This window comes from Furipterus horrens, unplaced genomic scaffold (assembly GCF_987537825.1).
Source record: "Furipterus horrens unplaced genomic scaffold, mFurHor1.1.pri manual_scaffold_10, whole genome shotgun sequence".
In the NCBI taxonomy this organism is placed as follows: domain Eukaryota; kingdom Metazoa; phylum Chordata; class Mammalia; order Chiroptera; family Furipteridae; genus Furipterus; species Furipterus horrens.
The window spans coordinates 10,812,302-10,833,291 of record NW_028327180.1 but is presented as its reverse complement, the minus strand read 5'-3'; the positions used below and the strand labels follow the sequence as shown (position 1 = coordinate 10,833,291).

Genomic DNA, 20,990 nt, shown 5'->3' with positions numbered 1-20,990 from the left:
TCTCTGCCTGTGGAGGGACGCTCTAGGATGTTCACATGACGAGACCTGCTCACGCTGCTTTTCTCAGATCATGTCCCGGTCGTTAACATTTGAAATCCAAATACTATGCTGGCTCTCATTCTTGTTCAGATTTGCTTCCTCAAGGCTGTCGTGATAGTCTCTCTCCAGGTTGGCGTACTTCGGGATAGGTCAGCAGGGTTTAGTGCTTGTACTTAAAAGCATTCTAATCAGCACCGTGTTTCTCAGCAACATAGGATTACTGTTAGTCTTGCTAAGATTTGAACCAAACAGTACAGATGTTCTTTCTGCTTGCCATTCCTTTCAGGTACTAGTCCCAGGTTTTTATGTATACAGTGTACTGAAATTTGTTCCAAAAGTGGTTTCAGTGTAGAATATTTGGGTGAACCACTTTGGGAACTCCAGCCTCGCCACTGAGATATACATGCCTTTAATGTGCAGCTACAGACTGCCTTTGTCCACTAAAAGAAGATCTGTGTGCAGGTGGATAGTGTGGGCCACCATGTTAACTATTAAAAGATTGAATCGATCGCAGCTTGCTTTCTGGACTGATAAGACAAGATACTAAAAGTACTAGTTTTGAAAGACCATTTATTAATCTTAAATATATACAACTCATGGGTTAAATTATTTATCAATTTATTACCAGTAGGTTATTTTGGGGTATTTTGTTTGGAAGGGACTTCACCTGTTATCTTTACTACTTTTTTTTCCCCCAGTGAAAGAAATTCCAGGTTATCTTTTCATTTTACATTCTTTCTCGATGCTTTGAAGCCAGTCCCCTGGCTATCTTAGGAAATTTCAAAGACAGCCTCATAAAGAGGTTTTCTAGTTTCCCATCTCTGAAAAGACGGTCCCACGGCCACTGCCACATAACAGCCCCTAAACAACCTACTCTGAAAAGCTCATTCCGGTACAAATAATAATGACATTGAGTGACCTCAAATGCATACAACAGCATTCTAATGGGAAACTAAATGCACAACAGTGATTAAAAAATGAAGACTGGTCATGGAATCTCTTCAGGAAATCCAATAATGCGGGACCTGGAGGCACAGCAAGAATTACTATGAAGAACTTATCAGAAGAGCTGGTATTACCACTTAAACAAAACCCTGGGGCCGCCGGGCTAAGTAGTGCCTTTGTGCACTACTATTTTGTTAGACTCCAACTGAAACATCTTAAAGCCTTAAGAAAATTACTATAAATTACTCCGTAACTTATGGTTTTAAAATGTTTATAATGCTACAATTTTATCAATTTTACACAGATAAAAAAAATAAATATTGCCATGCATATCTTGTGGACATTTAAAACCACAAATAAATAACCGGAAACACTGCCCAGAGAAATTGCTCCTGCACACTTGCTAGTTATGGAGGACTTGAGAACGTACTTTTGTCTATAGCATCATCAAACCGAAAGCTCCAAAACAAGCCTAATTTAATGCCCTTAATCGATGTAAATGTAATGCGAAGGGAAAGAAGACCGTACAAGCCAAAACTGGAGTGCAAACACCTTTTTCGCTGTAGGCTTTAATGGAAAAGGCTGGTGAACTGGTGGGATTCCTTCCCAAGGGCATGCTGGAACATGGAAACCGGGGATCCGTCCTCGGGCAACGGAGGTTAAGACTCGTGATGAGAGCCCCGGATGAGCGTTTATAAAAGCTTGTCAGGTTCCTCATTAAAGCTGAAGTCACACACTAGGGACAGGTGGTCTGAAGGGTAATGGAAGGATGGGAGCCGGTTGGGCCCAATCTGTTCCTCCGTGAGCAGGCCGAGGGCCGCCCGCACGCTCAGGGCGTGCTGAGAGTACCAGATGTAGTCCAGGGTGTGCCGGCACTCGCCCGAGGTCCGGATCTTCCAGGTGGTGTAGGGGGGTTCCGACTGCCCGTCGGCGCTCAGCAGCTTGTAGGCGCTGTTCAGGTTGAGGCTGGAGGAAGCGAAGCGTTTGTACACCTCCTCTGTCGGCTCGGCGTTGAAGTCCCCGCAAACGATAAGGGGGATCTTGGCCCCTTGGGTGATGCTCTGCAGGTTCTGGAGAAGGTCACAGCCTTGAGCCGATCGGAACTGCTCCCAGCCGGTGCGTGCTTTTAAGTGGGTGACGGCGATGCACAACTGTCGACTGGACTCCTTGCACTCCAGGGTCTGGGCGATGGCCACCTGATTGGTTTTCAGCATCATGGCCGTCAGCCTGATGTTGGCACTGTGGACCAGCTTGAACCGGTTCTGGAGGAAAAACAAGGCACAGCCGTCTGGTCCGTTGTTATGTTCTACATCCAGACAAGGGGACCAGGGCTTGGGGAAGAATGTGCCTTGGTAGCCCAGTCTGCTAAGGAGTGGCTGGAAGGTGTCAAAATAGTGGTCCACCTCTTGGAGGCACAATATATCAGGCTCGTAGGCTAGGATTTCTTCTAGGATGAGACATTTCCTTTCTTCCCACTTGAGAGCTTCCAAAGGGCACTGTGCAAAGTTGTCTTTGCCTTCTCCAAGAGCTGAAATAAAAAAGCCAGTCGGTTGTCACTACTATAGAACCATGACAGTACCTGGGGGGTCTCCTTGGGTTTGATTTCATTCAAGACCTTCCCAGTGCTTCCTGCTCCAGATGCTTTGGGAGATTCTTCTCTGCCTAAATTGCATTAACCCACTAAACTAAAGAACCTCTTACTATCCAGAAAAAGCAAGCACCTGACTTTCTTCTATATTTAAGTTTTAACAGTGTTTGCAGTTCCAGGGGTCTCAACTATGTCAGATGAAATGAATATATTTATATACTTATTTCAGTACTGACTATAACAAGCCCCCTGAATCGATAACAGACACCATTCCGAATGAATGGGACCCATTTTAAATGGGCAGCTTTTCCTACTTACAGGTGAATGACTGGAAGAAAATAAAGGAACCCAAGATTGGGAAGTCCCATTCCCTGCAAAAGGTCCTGTGTGTTACCCATTCAGTAGACTCAGTTTCTCCCTTGCAAATGCTCTCCTGGTGCTGTGGACCGAAAGTTGGACACAACAGGAAGTTCTGAAGCTGATAAAAGACGGGGTCCTTTAGGTTTTGATGTGCTGGGAAGCAGACAGACTTTCATTGCACTTGGATAGCCTGCAAACTTGGAAGCTAAGGACTAAATCTTGAGCTGCTGGGTTTTTTACTAGTGCAAACCAGATGCCTGGTTTTCCTAACTTCCCCTTCTGGGAGCTCCTGTTGTCCTTGGGGGGGGGGGGGGGCGCCAGCCTCCACCTGCATCTGCCCACAAGACACCTGTGCCCCGGGCGTGTGCAGACGCAGAAAGGCTGTCCCCGCAAACCCAACTGCTCAGGCACCAAAGCGTCAGGCATACCTTGGGCGAGGATGTTCCACTGCATGACCCTAATAGGTGGGTGGCTACTGGGGCGACCGGCCCTCAGATCCACAAAGTCCCTCTGGAACCGGGGAGGCCGAGTGTGCAGGACTGCCCTGCATTCCTCGAGGAGCTCTTTGGGGTCAATAGGCTCCAGGTGCTCCAGGTCAGGTGACTCCAAGTACTGGGAGGCTGCGCTGCTGTTCAGTGTCTTGGTGAGAGCGCTGTAGAGTCTGCTCGTGCTGTTGCCCATGGAACACGCTGCAGGAAGGGAAGGGGAAGCACAGTTACACACTCAGCCCCTTCTGCCTGCCTTCCGTTTCCACCCGGCTCGACGAGAAGGTAAGCTACAGTCCCGTGAAGCGAGGACCTCAATGTAGGGCGATGCTGCCATTAGCACAGAGGTGGATTCAGGGAGGTCCCAGTTTCTGCCTTTCTGCCAGGACGGGTCACTGAAATGCTACCGGGAAAACTGTTCTCTGAGCCCCGGCCAGTGTGGCTCGGTTGGGCGTCATCGTCGGTAGAACCGAAAGGATGCTCGTTTGGTCCCCTGGGGTATATGCCGAAGGCAGCCAGTCCGTGTTTCTCTTGCACATCAATGTTTCTTGCCCTCTCCCTCCCCTCCCCTCTCTCTAGAACAGAAAGAAAATATTAAAAAACAAAACAAAAAACTGGTCTCTGAGAAAGATAATTCTCTTATGGTAAAAACACCTTTATTAGCAAGAAACAGATGCTCTTTACGACCTCCTCTAACATATAACTTGTCTTTGTAATTTATAAACCCAGTCTTAGGAAAGCAGAGCTAAAACAAAACCCCCATTCCTCTTCCTGCATATTTAAGACCCGTGTTGTAACGATGCAGACGCTAGAAGGCGCGTGTGAACCCTGAGAAGGGGCTGTCACAGCAGGCTGCTGCCCATAGCACGTCCGTCACCTGTCTGGAGCCCTCTGCGAGGAAAAGAAATGGCTGGATTAACCCATATCCCCTTCTTCTTGGATGTTAACTGCAAAGCAGGGCCCTGGCTTTGTGCAGAGCTCTGTGGCCCCCACTGAGCAATACAATCGATAGTCTAATCTCAACTGCCAGATTTTTTAAAATGTAGAAAAGGGACTGAGGGAGGGAAGGGGGCAAGAGACAGTTGCCCTCATTTCCCGGGGGAAGGAAGGGCGAGGAGACGGGCCAGAGGCGAACGGTCTTCTGCGCGTTTTCTAGTGCTTTGCTTTTTATCTTAATAATTACAAATCACTAAGGAGAACAGCGTGGCCTTCGACTAATTAGCACAAGGGAAGCTGTACCTGTCACTTCACTTGTAAGGTCAGCCATGCTTTCTCTTCATTATGGTATAAAGTAGCAAGTGTTACTTGGAATTACCTCCAAGAGTCTCTGCATGATGAATCTTGGTGTGGGGGAGAATGGATTTTCCTACCACATCCATTCTTTGCCTTCTTTTGAAAGACACACAATTTTCTGTATAAAAATACATTATTTGGCAGGCTGATGGGCTGTGTCTGAAATTAGCTGTCAATCAAATTCACTGTGGCAGGTCGCAAAAGCTAATTCAAATGTTTACCACCAAATGCCCTTTAAACATCATGGTCAATAAGCGTGCAAGCATGCTCTCCCTTATTCCTACTCATTAACTCAAAGTAGTGTTCCCACCCAGTAAGACCACTAGGTTAAGGCAAAGAAATACATGCTAGTTTCCCCAACATATATGTAAGTGTACATGCATTGGCAAACAACTGTTCTTTCTTGCACACGTGCACATGCACAAATGCACACACACACACACATGCATCTGAACTGATCTGAATATATTGAGTTCTATTTAATCGATTTGCTTGCCTGTCTGAGTACATGGGTCCAAAGGAAGAAATTTTCTCTTGGTTGGCAGTACAACTTTGCAAATCTTTTCCTGTACTTCTACTTTTTTTGAAAGCAGTTAAAAGTCCTACTGGTTCCTCAAGTGTGGTCTCCACATGAGCAGCATCAGCATCACCTCAACTGCAGGCCCAAGTGCCACAGGGCATCACAGCAACTCACGGGGCACAACAGAAGGTCTTAAATTTAAAATGGCAACGCCTGACCTCTGTCAGGCTCTAGGAACTATGTACTAGCTCCGTCTAGCTCAGTTTCAACGGGATTGTTCTACATCCTGTTGATGACATCGTATCTCTGCAAGCTGAGTTGTGGGCTGGTCACTGTGATAAAACCAAGTATGTGAAAAAGAAGGTAAGTGTCCAGTAGCAGTCCAACGTCTGAGCTCAGAGCTTGGTGAAGCCAGAAGATGTACCCTGAACCACACTTCCTTCCAAAAACTTAGAAAAATCCTCAGATAAGGACAATGAAACCATGCCAGAAAGATATGCCCAGAAATCAAGTCAAAATGAGCTGCAGGTCATTAAGAAAACAGGAGCATGGTCTGAATCAGAACTGCAGAACTCAGAAATGAGGAGGTACAGCATTTGAGAGAGGGTGGCAAATATTACGAGCTTATTTTAAGCAAAGAAGATCCAACACAGGAACAATAGGAGTTCTTATAATGGAAAAACCAACGCATGGAAATATACACTGAAAACTATAAATCAAGAAAAGCTTAAGAGGACAAAGTGCCAGTCATGCAGGATGAATTCAGCCGTGGGGTTCTAATCTATAACATGGTGACTATCGGTAATAAGTCTGTAGTATATACTCGAAATCATCTTGAAGAGTAAGTCTTAAGCGATCTCACCACACACACACTCACAAGGTAACTATGTGAGATGACATGTTAATTAGCATGATTGAGGTATTCATTTCACAATGTATGTGCATATCAAAACATCACTGGTACACCTTAAGTATGTGTCATTTTTGTTTGTTAATTATACCTCAATAAAGCTGGAAAAAGAGAATGAATGATTAAAAAAATCATAAGGTTAAAAAAATGTATCATGGACATTTTCAAATACTAATACATAAAGCTTTGTCTTTGTTATTCTAAAAAAGAAAAAAAGAACTTGAAAGATAAAACAATACTTGAAACTACATATTGACATAACACACCACATACCTTGAGAATATCAACCCAGACTGACCAACACCAACTGGACTGTAAAGGAAAAGAGAAAAATGTCCCTTGGGCATCTAGGCAAAAAGAGCAAGTAACTCATAAGGAAAATCATATATGGCTCATCTATATGTGACCCAAGGATTTTATGTCCAGCAAAACGAATACTGACTATGGGCCCTTCTTGAGCAAACTGCTAGAGCCAGAGGTATACCTGGACAGTCCTTGAGCTGAGAATAGTTTTAAGGTTTGTTAACACGTACACACACAAATATGTATCAGGGTCATTTTTTTGGCCCTGAAAGTCTCGATGTTACTGTCCAGCCCTTTTCAGAAAAATTCTGCCACCCTTGGACTACAGAACAAGCTTCAGACCAAAGTGACCAGAGAGACACTAACATCCAAACTGCTGGTGACCATTAAGTACTAGAGCTGCTTAGAAATGCAAATCTAAACGAGGTTGGAGGAGAGAGTACAACATATGACGGCCACGTAATCCGACAATGAACAGAGAGATTTAGTGCAGCGGAAAGGAAGAGGGCGTGGCGTGGAAGGCAGGAACCGGAGTGAGAAAGCAGATTCAAGTGTTCCAGCAATCACAGTTACTAACGGTAGTGTCGGTATTGTCGTTCTCAGAGTGAGAGGAAGCGCCCTGGACATTCTGATTCCGTCATTCCTAGTCGTGTTTTTGGTTTTGGCTTTTTTTGGTGCAGTTTGGAAATGCATTTCTAGGCTGTTAGCTGTAACTCTCAAGGAAAACATTCTTGTTCACGACGGCTCATCTTGGACCAGCAAAGGACTGTGAAATCTGATCGTCCACCTTATTTGTGAGCTGGCCTCTGAAAGACTTTTGGTGGTTTTCGAAAATTAAGTTTACCCTCCAAAGACAAAGCTTTGCAGCAAAACAGAGGAGGGACGTACTGTAGCGTGGCGACGAACTGAGGCCTTGGATGGCTGGGGGCTCAGAAGACAGCTCCAGCCCCAGCTCCGTCACTGTTTAGGGGTCACTGCTCTCTAGAACTGCTTATGTAGCTTTAAAATGAGGGACTGTTAAGCGATCATAATTTCTTATTTGGGATATGCATCTAAGTTAGAACAGGTAGCCACTTCAAAATAATGTTATCTACTATTTTCACTAGAGACACATATATCTATTAAAAAAAACATGTATGTACCCCTTGGAATGGCTTTTATTCCTTTCATTTTTGAGACCTAGAATGGACAAGTGCGGTCAGGTGTGATAACAGCATTCAGGCACAGAACGCGCTGACGATGGCCTGGACCTCCTGCCCTTGTTTCACTGGGGATTCACTGCCTGGGGAGGAGGTCCTTGGGCTAAATTTTGAATGAGAGACTAGGTAGAGGGGAAGCGTTAGGAGGTGTTTGCTATGGCCCTGCCTGCTCCTTCGATCTTACAGGAAAACAAACGGTCCCCAGGATGGACTGAAAACCAGACTATTTAATAACAAAGTGGCCTAGGATACACTGAAGTATATGGGAAGCTGATGAATGAGTCAGCCTGCTGCACAGTGAGCAGGAGACCAGGACAGAGAGAAACACGGAGGGTCCTGAAAGATGACTCCACTAGTGCCCACCCCCCCTCACCGGACCACTGGGTGCCAGGCTCTGTCCTCATGTGCCCTGTGCAGTCCATGCACATCTGTGGGCTTATCTTCTGGGTGACGGTCATCGGCAAAACTAATCTTAATCTAATCTCATCTCGCAGTCCTCAGCGATAATCTGTGCAGAAATTCCATATTCTTATTTCCCTATTTGAGCTTTGGGAAGGGTGTTTCATATCAATAAACAAGTGCTGACTTTTCCCCTCGGGAGTTAAGTGTTTGGGGGAAGGTTAATTCTCAGGAACTAAGGAGAGGAAAATGGAGGGTTAACTGCTGGCCTGGATGAGGGTACAATGGGGTCAAACTCATCAGGATGGACAGACCAACAGGAAAGCCCCGCGGCCCACTCACTCACACACACACTCTAGCCCCGGGAGCCATTACCAGTAAACAGATGAAAACTTCTGTCCTCATGGAGCTTGTGTAGTAGTGGGGACAGACAACCCAGATGACAGACAGTCAGATAAAATCTGTCCCATGGTAAAAGTGCTGTAGAGGGAAATCCGGGCAGAAAGGGCAGCCGGGGCGTGCTGGGGTGCAAGGAGGTGCTAGTTCATGCGGGGTGCTCAGTGAGACCTCCCCGACAGGTGAGCTGTGGCCTGAGGCCTGCAGTGGTGGGGACATCGGTGAGCTGTACATAGACCCAGCGTGGGGACGCTCAGGCAGATGGCATCAGATGCAAAAGCCCCGTGAAAGGAGCAGGCGTGGCGGCAAGGCCAGTGACCAGCCTGGGCCCTGCAGTGACTTACAGAAGAACCAGCAGCTGAGGCCAGGGGATGGGGGCAGACTGAGTGGGACCCTACACGCCCCTCTCAGGACTTGAGTCTCCACCAGAGGGGAAGCCCGAAAGTCCAGGCAGGAATGCAAATCGGATTTACATGAAAAGAACATCTCTCTGGCTGATGTATTCAAAATACACTAGACTGCTGGGAAATGGGGCAGACGCAGGAAGCCCTTTAGAGGACAGTTGTAACACTCCAGGCCAAGGGACGGAGGGCCTGGACTAGTGGCAACAAAGCGGCTGGATTCTGCATGAGGATAAACTGGTGCCTGCAAGTTCGGTGGGTGGCTTGGATGTGGCCTGTGAGTTGTCAAAGGGCCTCAGGCTGGAGCGCTGGGGCAGACGGGGGCGGGTGAGGTAGGAAACCTGCAAAGACCGCAGGCCAGAGAGGCGGGAGGAAAAGCAAGAGGTGTCTGCTCTTCCCGGGAACCAAGGAGAGACGAGACCTGGATTTCGCAACGTGGGAAACTTTGGTGACTTTAACGACAGCGATTTCTGAGTTTGGGTGGCGTTGTGGGGAGATGAGGAATCGGGACAGAGAGAAGCGGTGAGAGGGAAGTCTGCCCCCAAAGGAGAGAAGTGGAGCAGTGGCTGGGGCGGCAGCCAGAGCGGTTGAGAAGCTACGAAGTCATGTTCGTTTGCAGATGGGGGTGACGCAGGAGGGGAGCCCAACACAGCGGGACGGCACGCGGCCGCCACTGAATCCTCTCCCCAAAAGGCAACGACGAACCTGGACAGACTGTCAAAACCAACTGTTTCAGTGCTCTGGACAGACACCCAAGGCAAGGGACTGGCTCCGAAAGGCCAGGAGCTTCGAGGAAGAACAGGGCTATTCTGTGACATTCCAACCGCCCCCGCCCCCCCAACTAGTTCAACCAGGGCAGCAAAGAGAGTGAATTATTAAGTTAAAATTGTCCCACAAAGAAAAGCCCAGGCTGTGATGGCTTTGCTGCTAGTCAATCAAATATTTAAATGAGAAATAATACCAACCCTTCACAAACTCCTCTTTATTGCTTCCCATGTACAGCCAACTCTGGAAGGCCACTGGGCAGATTTTTAATAATGTAAACACAGATTTTCCCTACGGCCTAGAAGTCATGCCCCTAGGTATTTACCCAAGTGAGCCGAAGAATTTGGTTCATGCAAAAGGACACATGCAAATGTTTGTAAGTAGTCGCATTAATAACTGCCAAAATCAGAAGCAAGCAAGATGCCCTTCGCTGTGCAGGTGAATAACTGACTTTGCCACCTCCATGCAACGCCACACAATGCAGGGATTCAGAGGAATGAGCTGTTGGCTTGCAGGACTCATCCCTGCTGCAAGGGTGAATCTCAAGTGCACTTTGTAAAGCGAAAGAAGCCAGACCCTAAAAATGATCCATTGCATAATTCTGGTTCTATGACATTCTGGTAGGTGTCAGGGTTGGGGGAGGGCGCAGTGTCTGATCTGGGGACTTTTTAGGGTGATGGAAGCCATCTGTACAATACCAGGGTGGTAGACGCATGACTCTTACACATTCGTCAAAATAGGACCTGCCATCCATCACAATGAATAAGCTGTAACGTTATGCAAATTTAAAATATGAACCATGAGGTGCAGGGATCTCAAGAGGGAATTACTAACTGAAAGGGAACACTACAAAGACTCTACATACTATTTTTAGACTTTTAACACAGTACCAAGACTTAGACTCACGTAAGAACTGCACGGTAGTAAGGCCAGTTATTTAAATTTGAAAGCAAAAGGAAGCTGAAGGTTATGGGGCCCCTTTCTCCCCTTCTCCCATCCTAAAAATGATGCTAATGACTACTGAAGGCTTAATACATGCACCACTCACAAGTTCTTCTTGCTTTGAGTCTATTTTCAACTAATTACTACAATCCTGGGAGGCGGGTACTCTTATTATTCCCTTTAAATAACTTAGTAATGAGTCTCTTGGTCTCTCACCTGGTCTTACAAATAACATGCACTTTTTCTTTTAGAGTATCCCACCATTAAAAAAAGTTCTTTTCACACGTCAACACATGCCCAATTCCAGTATTTCAAGCCACTCTAATGACGGTTTTATGCCTTAATAGAAGCTGTATTCCAGGCTTCAGGAAGATTGTCAAAGGTTCAGAATAGCTGAGGTAATACAGCACTAACAATGTAGCCGGTGGTCATTAAGACACTGAAAAACACAAAATCTTGATAAAACCTGTGCTGAAATTTGGCACTCCTGTTGGCGTCTAGGTCCAATTTTAAAAGTGTTCGGATATGGGTATTTTCTATGACATCCCATATTGTGTTTGGTTTTCACCCAAAATTCTTTTATTTTTTTCTTGAGCCAGTTGCATGGAAAAAGTATCAGCCATCCTTCTCTGTAATACTGTACATGTTATATAATTTATATAGGCAACAGGCAGATCCCAAATAGCTTTATTTCTTATGCCGAGCTATTCACTCAGCAACACCACTCCCACCCCATGCCATTTTCTGATTCTATAAACACATTCCCACCTACATTTAGAACCGGATGCCTTGACTCTGTGCATTATTATTAATGCCTCCCTGCTATTACACTTTACAGGAATAAACAACTCTTTTTACCCTTATAATAATGGCCTTGAAAGACTTGCCAGAGGACTCAGATTTTTTAGAATACACGTGACTCTTCATCTTGCCCATCGCCACATTGGAAGCAGCCGCAGACCTCAGCACGAGTTCCCAGAGGGCCACCCGTCCGAGACTGGGAGCGATCGGGGTTTCCTGATGAGAACGCCGGGTGAGAAGCCTGTTGGCTGAGACCCCAGCCGAGCGGGGACCCGCTCCCGGCGGCCCGTAGGACGCACAGCAGAGGGGCGCCGCTCCGCCTAAGGCTCATCAGTTGCCCACAGTGGCTTATTCCTGAGTCTGCCCAAACCATTCAGTCTGTGCGTAACTTCTCTCCCCATTAAGTTGGAGCTTAGCCTCCTGAAACGGCGGCTTGGCGCAACCGCAAATTAAAAAAAACCCCAAAACTCAGCAGAAGTCAAGCTTAGCTGGGTACACACCTGGGAAGCTGCGGAGCTGACCAACCTCGGGGCCCAAGGAAACCTTGACCAGGAAAGTGCACAGAAACTGGAAAGGACAGACGTCACAGGAAGGCGCCCCTCGCAGAGCAAGCCTATGCTGCCATCTGGTGGCCACGTGCTGAACCACCTCCGCCGGTGCTAATCCAGCAGCTCGTTAATTTCATGAGGCTCTGCAGGTAGGTTCCGAGTGCATGCGGCCCCCTTCAAGCCTTGCAGGTGAAAATCTTCACAAGATAACCACGAACATAAAACAGCCTGGATATTGGACGTGTGGTATCTTTATCTAACGCCCCCCCACCCCCGCCTGCACAGCTTTAAGGATCAAGTCCATGTGCCCCTTCGTACTACACCTGGCTGGCTTCTCTGAAGTCGCTCCTGATGTTTGAACTACAATCGCTGCCCTTTACTCATTAGACTGTTAGCTTCCGAGGGCAGGGACGGTGTTCACCTTGCTTTCCCAGTTCAGGGCTTTCTTCTGCCACTTTGTGTGACGCTGTACAAGTACATTAACTCCTGGACCCTAGGGAGTGGATTCTAAGTGCCAATTTAGGAAGACACCTTTTTCTGGTAAAGGTCAGGAATTTTAGTCAGTGGACGCACAGGCGGGCCCCGTGGCTAAAGCTGCGACTTTTCTCGGTCAGATCAAGGCGACATGCAAACACATGACTCAAGTCAGACAGCCTGCTTTCAACTCCTGGCTCCGCCTTTCCCTCACAGAGTTCCGAACGTTTTTACCTCCCTGTGCCTCAGTTTCTTCATCTGGGCATCTGTGCAGCCTGCTTCACTGCGTTGCTGCGAGCATCCAGTTAAACCAGCCATATGCCCAGCACGTCCTATTCTGTTCCATTCAGTGAAGCTCCCTTTCCAGGTTTAAGGAGAAGGCTGTTGCCACCCAACAGCCTAGTCTGGGCCATGCTACTCCCATGTAGTTTCACTGCTCCTCCTAACAAGCCGGCAAAGTAGGTCCTGTATGCACCATTGCACAGGTGTGGCCGCTGAGGTTGAGCTCGTACGGTTTTCTCAGGATTGCGTAACTAGTGAAGGTCTGGCGCTGGAGAAGGCCACCTGCACCTCGATTGCTCATCAGCATCGCTGATGTACTGAGTCAGGACAACTGCCGTGGGCCTGGCCAGGGGCCCACACAGAGGTCGAATTCCGCCCCCTCCCCCCGGTGACGTCACTGCTTGCACAGCAGCACAGCACAAAGTGTACAAGCAGTGTGACGCCCCATGGGGTGCCGCTGGAGATATCAAGTGAAGGTTATGACTCTCCCTGAACGTGTCTAAAAATACACCCACCTGGACACAGTGACAATCCGGCGACCTTTCTTTGCTAGGCAGCAGTCACAGAACAGACAAGAATGACCGAGTGTGTTCCAGTCATGCCAGATTCATCTTGAAAATGTCACTAAGGAAGAAATCCCTCCACAATAAAAGCTGGGCCTACGACGTCCCGTTGGCGCTGCGTCGCTGGCCGGCCGGCCAATCATGTGCCCACGCGGGGCTTTTCCAGCACAGTCACGCTCTGAAGCCAAGTGTGAAAAGGCAGAAACCAGGCGAGGCTGGAGGACGACCGCTCCGCACTCAGGGCTGGGGTCTGTGGGAGGACATGATGTCACCCCGCTAACACTCCTGGGACTCAAGGAAACGGTCCACTTGACAGGTACGAATGGAAATGACAGCGACACAGAATAATTTGCTGACAGCACAGAGTTCCTCCCTCTAGATCGGGGGCCCATGGACCGCAGCACGTGAGCCAGATCCAGCCAGCGCCCTGTCCGGGACGGGGGCTGCCCGTGAGCTTCCACCTTTCAATAGCTGAAAAGGATCGTAAGGACAGTAATATTTCATGACGCCACGACTGCGTGAAATTCACAATTCAGGTTCCGTATATCAAGCTGATGCATTCTCTACGGCTGCTTCCACGCTACGAGGGCAGAGCCGAGCGGCCAGAACAGAGATCTGTGGCATACGAAGCCCGAGGTAGTTACTAGCTACCGAAGGTAAATTAATTAAATATGGTTCTTCCGAAAGGAGGCATCAAGAACTGCTAAGCTGAGTCAACAGAGACAAGGGCGGGAGCAGCTGAGGGGCACCTGCAAGGACAAGGTCATTCAAGAAGGATGTTTGAATTGGCTGTGCCGGTGAGGCCACTTCTCTCTCACACAGACGGAAGTGGACAGGGGTGGCGTCCGCCTGGGACAGGCCCCAGTGCTGCTTCTGGGGCCGTGGGCGCCATGCCTGAAAAGGGCCCCATGGGGAGCAGCGCAGGAGTGGACTCTGGCTCTTGGGGATATTTCTGAAAGGGGAACCAGGAGTTCAACAGATGATAGGACGGAGCAAGACACCCTTCTTGCTCTGGCCAAGGTGGGGGTCTCCGGCAGGCCCCCTCCAGGGGCTGTAGGGGGGTCTTGGTTGCCCACCCTCCGCCTCACCTCTCCCCTTTGGCAGAGGCCCAAGGGGGATACAGGCACCCGTAGCTCTACCTGTTTACAACTACAGGAGAATATTACGGACACCCAACAAGAACTGGCTTCTATGAAAAAAGGACCAGAGAATCAGCAAATATCTAGAAAAGGACTGCAAAATTGAAATGTTCAGAAAAGTCTCACAAAATAAAGAAGAAAGACATCAAAAATGAAAGAAGAGACACAGGCGAGGTCCGCGGGGCCAATAACCTGTCTAACGTTAAGTGTAAGAGCCTGAGAACCAGGGTGTGTCTTTAGAGTGAATGGGCTCACTGACGCTGAGACGTTTGTCCTGATGCAACTGTTGAACACCAAGAACAGGAAAAATCCTACAAGCTTCTAGAGGGAATCTGTACACACTCACAAAGACGTTCTGGGTTCTGAGCAAAAGGGTTTTTAGTCATGGGCATGTGTTACTTTCATAATTAAAAAAAAATTTATTTAAAAAATCATGAAAGAAATTCATTGTACAATACATCTCGGCCAATCTACTGAGTCTGACCTATCGTTCGAAAGACAGTCTCATCCTTTGGCCGTCCCTCCGTGATGGTGAACATCCATGGAAGCAAACCATGAAAAGGAAACAGAAAACGATGACATCCAAGGTGTCATTGGGATCCGCCACGTAATTTACTCTGCAGCGCGCACTGGATGACGCACTGACTGCGAGTCCCACGCGTATCTGCAGACTGGCAAAGGGCCCTGCCCGGGTCTTGGAGGCGCAGAGTTAGGGGAAAGGCAAGAACAGGGAAAGGAAGATGGGGGGTTGGGGGGGTCAAGCCTACGGCCCGGCCCAGACAGCCTACTGCAATAATCCCGTGCCGTAATTTCGACTGCCTGTCACTTGTACATACTCACTGTCATGGACTTCTCGTGGCAATAAGAAACTTTATTAGTAAGAAACTTCTCACAGGCAACTGAGCATTTAGTAAAACAAGTGTCTTTCCGTGGCTGTCCACCGGGCTACACCCGAGTCACCAAGTGCCCTACTCGCAGTATGAACATTCAGAAGATCCAAGTGGGGCCCACCTATTTTTTAACCGTGGAAGGAGAGAAAAGGACTTTACAGAAACACTCAAGTCGGACAGTAATAATTCTCTTTAGCTCTCTTTCTCCTGGATGCTTCTCCCCATATCCCTCCCAATGAATTCATGGTGGCTGGTATGTTTCAAGTGTCGCTTTGAGACCAGGTAGACACAAGAGGACAGCCAGCTAAGATTTTCAGTTGAGGTCTTATTCCTTCCTGTGGCAACGCTAGTTTTCCCCTATTCTAAAAATAGCTCAGTGCTAGTGGATCAATTGTTTATCAATGTATCTTATTTTCTTCTAGGTTAAATCCAGTGTTAAGAGACAGCATGCCAGGTTACGTGGTTCATGAATGTTCCTATGTGTGCGCGCTGAAAGTGATTCTGGAACTAATGGTTATTAAGTCAAAAGCTCCAGTAGTTGACGGTATTTGAACTCTAACCATTGAATGCTACAGGAAAATGATCCCTTCGTTCTCCCACAGGGGAGGCAGATCATTTCTGTAGCAGCTTGGTCATTACAAACGCTCCCCTTTCTTCTCTCTCCTGAGCAGCTTCTAGGTAAGGAACATGCTAAATAAAGTTGTCTCCTCAAGGGAGCTGGTACTTGCTTTTAAAATTGTCCGAAGGAAAAAGCCACGCATTCCTGTGGTGGAGAACAGTCATTCCGCCCCCTCTCCACCACCTGTGGAGGAGGAACCCGAGGACAGGTGTATGAACCACAGGTGACTCCCGCCTGCCACTCACTCAGGACAATAACTGTGGCAACTGCTGCTCCTCCAAGGGGCTCCTCTCCCTCGTGAGAAAAGGTAGCAAAACACTGAGATCATCTCCAAGGTCCCCTTGACATTCTAATAGTGTTTGATGACTCCTCTTTCCACTGACCCCCGATTGTCAAAGGGCAACTGTGAGGAAGGAACTGATCACGGACTGGGGCCTCAGGCGTCCCAACCCCCAAGGCTCTCTGGAGAGAAAAGTAGCTCTTTAGCTCCCTGAAGGCTTCTCTTGCCATACGTCTAACTTTGGGGACATATAAGAATAACCTGCAGCTTTATTATGGTTGTTATTTTGTTAAGTAATATGGAATCGGAGGCCCACCAATAACGATTCTGTTTAACAGATCCACAGTAGGCTCCACCGACCTGCATGTTCTCAAGAGTATCTAATGCTGGTTCTAAGGCCCTTTGGGAAACCCGCTGCAAGGTGCCTCTTCCCTCACCCCGCAGCATCCATGCCTCACCCCACCCCCTTTGCTCCGGCTTTTCCCAAACAAAATGGTTCAATCTCTTCCAATCCTAACCCTGCTTCAAGGCCCACCTCAAATGTAACACATTCCCTCCACCCCACTCCCTGGGGTGAAAGCGGATGTCGTCCCTGCCGACCACAAATGACACAGCCAAGTTTCCCACATCTGCAGGACTCCAGAGGTCAGCACACCTGGAGTGCAACGGGTAAGCCTCGCCCTGGGAAAGGCACCTGGATGCTCATGGGGTCTCCTCCGCCAGGTAAGTATGCAACACACTTCGTGGGCCCCAAAAGACGGCCTTTGCTGAAAGGGACTTCCCTGTCTCCTACACCCTTGCGCAAACCTTTCTCTTTTAGGATAAAAAGTGTCTAATCTCATGAGTTATTTCTTTTGGCAAATCTCATCTGTCTTACTGGGCAATGAAATCCTGAAAGACAGATAAGGCTCTCATTCTTCTACCTCCTATGATCAAGCACCCACCACAGTGCGTGGCTTCGGCAGACTTCCGGAACGAAGGCGTGATAGTCGACGAGTGGACCAATGATCTAACAAGCAGATGAAACCAGAAGTGCATAACAGAGGAAAACTGCCTAGATTTTGTACTAACTGTCAACAATAGTTTAAGGACCATTATAATGTCTTGATCTGTGAAACTAGGGGGTTTCCAAGGACTTTTAAAAGGTTTCCTTTTCCTTCTCCCAACCCAATTTTCCTCTTGAAAATTTCCAGCAAGAAAAAAAAACACTAGGTTATAAGGCGGTATCCATTCTAACAGTTATTTCACAACGTGCCAAATTTCTATAGAGCTGGGAAAAACTGAATGACTGTCAAGTTCAGTCACCAGTCTAACACCTTAATTTTAAAAGTCAGCCTCAGCCTAACATATGCCAAACAATCTGAATCGAATTTCAAGTCTTGGCTTCAATCACATTTTGGGCGCCCATGTTCATTAATTAAAGAAAGCCCCATTGAACATATTCTTTCAATTCGTCCTTCTTAAACAGCTACAGCCCTCGCTGGGGCACAACCGAAATACACTTTTCAGTGTGATGAAGGGCTGGCCAGTGTGAAAGAGACACGTTCTCATTTTAAAAGTACGATTAATTTGTAGCCACAGTAACGTGTCCTCAGGCAGAAAACCGAGGTGGCCAGAAAGGGAAAGTCCAAGGTATGTGAGGTGTAAAACTGGCTCTTGGAGAAGGCAGGCATCACCTTCACCCAGGTACTTAGGGCACAGAATGACGTGAGCATTGAGAAGGGGAAGCCCCCGCCCCCAAATGCAAATAAATGTAAGACGAGTCCCTGCGTGTTATAGATAATACATTGTTAACATACTTTAAAGAGAACCAAAACAAAAACAGAACATCGAGGCCATGAAAACCATGTGGTCAATTAAGTGTAACTTTCAATATTAGTTGCATAAAATTCCCATAGAGCACTAAGAAGTAAAAGCAACACAAATCATTTTCGGCCTCGGAAAGGGGAAGCTTAATCGTAGGTCCCGGGGAGAAGCATTGAAGGCACAGCACACAAGGATCAAGGATCGAGCACGCGAACCTGAACACACTGTTCCAGGTACAAGCCGCGGGCAAGGAAAGCGGGGGAAGAGGAGGGAGGGCGAAGGGCCGCTCCGGCCCAGCCAGACCCGCGGCCCGCGGCTCGGCTCCCATTCATTCGGACGCTGTGCGGGCGGCGTCCTCCGCGGACGCGCGGGGCACTCACCTGCTCCGGGATGCAGCGCCGGCGCGCCCGAGGCCGCCGCCAGCAGCCGGGGGGACGCGGGGCGCGGGGCGGCCGCCGGCGGGGACGACTGGCAGCGCGGGCCGGGGCCGGGGCCGGGCCGGCGGCGCAGGCCGGGCGCGTCCCGGTGCAGCAGGGCGGAGCAGAGCCGCCGCGGGCTCTGATACATGCCGGGCGCCGCTGCCACAACCGCCGCGGCCCCTCGCGCGCCCGAGGAGCAGAGCACCGCCGAGGGCGAGGGGAGCAGACTCTCGGGGTCGTCCGAGCCGAGGCCCCCGGCGAGGACCCTGGGAAGAGTCCCGGGCGGCGAGCCTGGCGGAGAGGCTGTATCGCGCGGCTGCTTCGGCGGAGGCACTGGGCTGCGGTCGGCGAGACCGGGAGGGAGCCGGCTGCGCCGGGCGTGCTGACAAAGCGGGCACTACCAAGCGGCACCCGGAGGGGGGACCCTTGGGGCCGGACCCTGGGGCGGCCAGGCTGGGTTCCAGGAACCGGGGTGATTTTATTTCGAGAGGAAAGAGAGCTTAAGCTAGTGGTGGACGCGATGCGGTAGGAGGCCCAAGGGAACAGGTGTCCGACGGAGCGGTTTTAGAGACGCGCGCCTCCCCTCCTGCTGGCTGGAATGGAAGCGCCCAAAGGCTGGGAGTCCCTAGACAGTCCCAGGGCCGGGGCTCTGGGACACGTGTGTGCACGTTTGAGCGTGTATGTGACAATACAGCAAAGGCGTCCGCCCCCGACCCTTTAGGCGGAACACGCTCCGTTAAACGTAATTGAGCACGATAAAGCACCGACGGTGCGCGTGGGCGATGGTGAAGGCGACAGTGGCCCTTTCCTCCAGGGTGGCTTACTCAGGCAAAGGGGCAGAAAGGTCTGAAGAGAAATCAGACCGTAAGGCTCTAGGAGGGACATTAAGATCCGGACCGCAGGATGCCACAAGCTTGGCGACTGGAGTTTCTAGAAGCGTTATGAGAAGAACTGGCATGGGAGCTGGGCCAGGACGTGGAGGTCCAGGATTTACACGTGTGGAGTTTGGGAGCGGAGGGATGGATGGCGGTTTGTCCACGAAGAAGGGAAATAAGCAGAAAGCTCTGGGTGTGTTTAGGGAAACACCTTTTAGTCCTGTAAGAGGGAAGCTGAAGAGTAAGAAGGCAGGAGCTTGGATAGGTTACATTGTGGAAGGCGGAGATTATCGCAGACAGTTTTGTAGGAGAGGGTGAGCTGCTATGTTTCGTGAAATGCGCAAGGAGGTGCTTTAATTGGAGGCCATGTATCTCTGGCTCATGAAAAAAAAAAAAAAAAAAAAAAAAAAGAGCAGACCAGCTGAGATGAAAGACATTCTAGACCCACTTCTAGTATGGAAAAAGAATGGATGGAAGAAAAAGTCTCAGGCCAGGCAGGAAATGGTGACTAACGGGGAATGGATGTGGGTGAGGGGATGGGAACCCAAGACTGAATGACTTAGGAGTTATAAACATTTTCTTGTTGCTGATTCTATTTTTCCAGACCTGTGTTATATGGAAAGTAACCTCACAGAGTGATCCGATCATAAATTCCTAACTTGGCAGGTCATGGCAGGTAGTCACATCCCAGGCACATGACATTTTAGTCAAAGGTTTAAATCAGAATCACCTTTAAGAGCACACATAACCTTATTAACTATCCTGTGATCCTGTCCCTGCTTTGCTCTTCCCCTGTCCATAATTTCGAATGCATAAAAGAAACTGCAAAACTGTTATACTCCAAAGCGTTCAAAATCCTGCTCCCTGGCATAAGCCATCAGTTTGGCTCAGATAAACTCGTAAAATTCTCTACAGGTTCAGACCTTCTTACATCACCATATCGAAAGCCCAGAGGTGTGGATTAGTCATCTGGCACAGATCACAACTCCTGGAGGCAAGCTCCTCGGCAAGTCATTAAACCCTCTTGGCCTCAGTTTCAGTTTCCTCATCTATAAAACAGGTAGAAACATACCTTAGTCATTAGAAATAAAAGATAATAAAATCAGCGCATAAAAGTGTTTTGCAAATATAGGCATTCCTCACTTTATTGCGCTCTGTGGTATTGAGCCTCACAGATGTTGCTTTTTTCTTTTTTTTACCAAATTGAAAGTAAGACTCTCCTCCATCTGAAACATTAGGACTCGCTTTATTGCAGCAGTCTGAAACAAACGGCACCATCTCTGAGGTACGCCTGAATAACAAAAGGTTAAGTTGGAAGCTAGGTGGGTATATGAGTGTTCACTTACAATCCTTTTTCTTTTCCTTACATTTGGAAGTAGTCTTCATAAAGTGTTGAGGAAAAAAGTGCTTTGAAAAATGAAAAGTACTGTTCAAATATAAACTGTCATTATTAAAAGGGATTCAAAGAGCATGCTATCCTGACAGTAGTATTATTTTTGTTATATATTCAACACTGGTGCTTTAAGCAATCAGGAAAAATATAAATTAAAACTTATTCACTTCAAAAATTTATTCAGTAGGCATTTGTTTAGTACACATTACATCCCAGGCTCTGTGTGAGACCACACAAAAAGGAACTGAACAGGGTTTTTGGCCAAGAGGGAGGCATAGGTAGACACCCTTTGCCACCCTCCACAACAATAAGAAGAAACACAGCTACCTCAAAACTAATAACAACCAGAACTACAA

General features: G+C 48.3%; 1 protein-coding gene and 1 non-coding gene across 5 annotated transcripts; both read right to left on the bottom strand.

Moving 5' to 3' along the window:
* Positions 1-592: 592 nt before the first annotated feature.
* On the bottom strand, positions 593-18,737 carry NOCT (nocturnin). 4 transcript variants are annotated; one of them, XM_090288886.1, is made up of 5 exons: positions 11,847-11,908; positions 6,414-6,452; positions 4,733-4,828; positions 3,361-3,621; positions 593-2,512 (listed from the first exon to the last, which is right to left on the bottom strand). In XM_090288886.1, the coding sequence occupies exons 3-5, from the start codon at positions 4,794-4,796 to the stop codon at positions 1,677-1,679; spliced, it is 1,161 nt and encodes a 386-aa protein (XP_090145012.1). In that variant the 5' UTR covers positions 4,797-4,828; positions 6,414-6,452; positions 11,847-11,908; the 3' UTR covers positions 593-1,676. The 4 variants fall into 4 exon arrangements, with proteins under 4 accessions (XP_090145012.1, XP_090145013.1, XP_090145011.1 ...); XM_090288887.1 differs by lacking the exon at positions 4,733-4,828; XM_090288885.1 differs by lacking the exons at positions 4,733-4,828; positions 6,414-6,452; positions 11,847-11,908 and adding an exon at positions 18,328-18,737.
* LOC149999225 (U1 spliceosomal RNA) lies at positions 16,710-16,872 on the bottom strand. The gene has a single exon (XR_016513868.1). It is a non-coding gene; the product is annotated as a U1 spliceosomal RNA (small nuclear RNA).
* Positions 18,738-20,990: the final 2,253 nt, after the last annotated feature.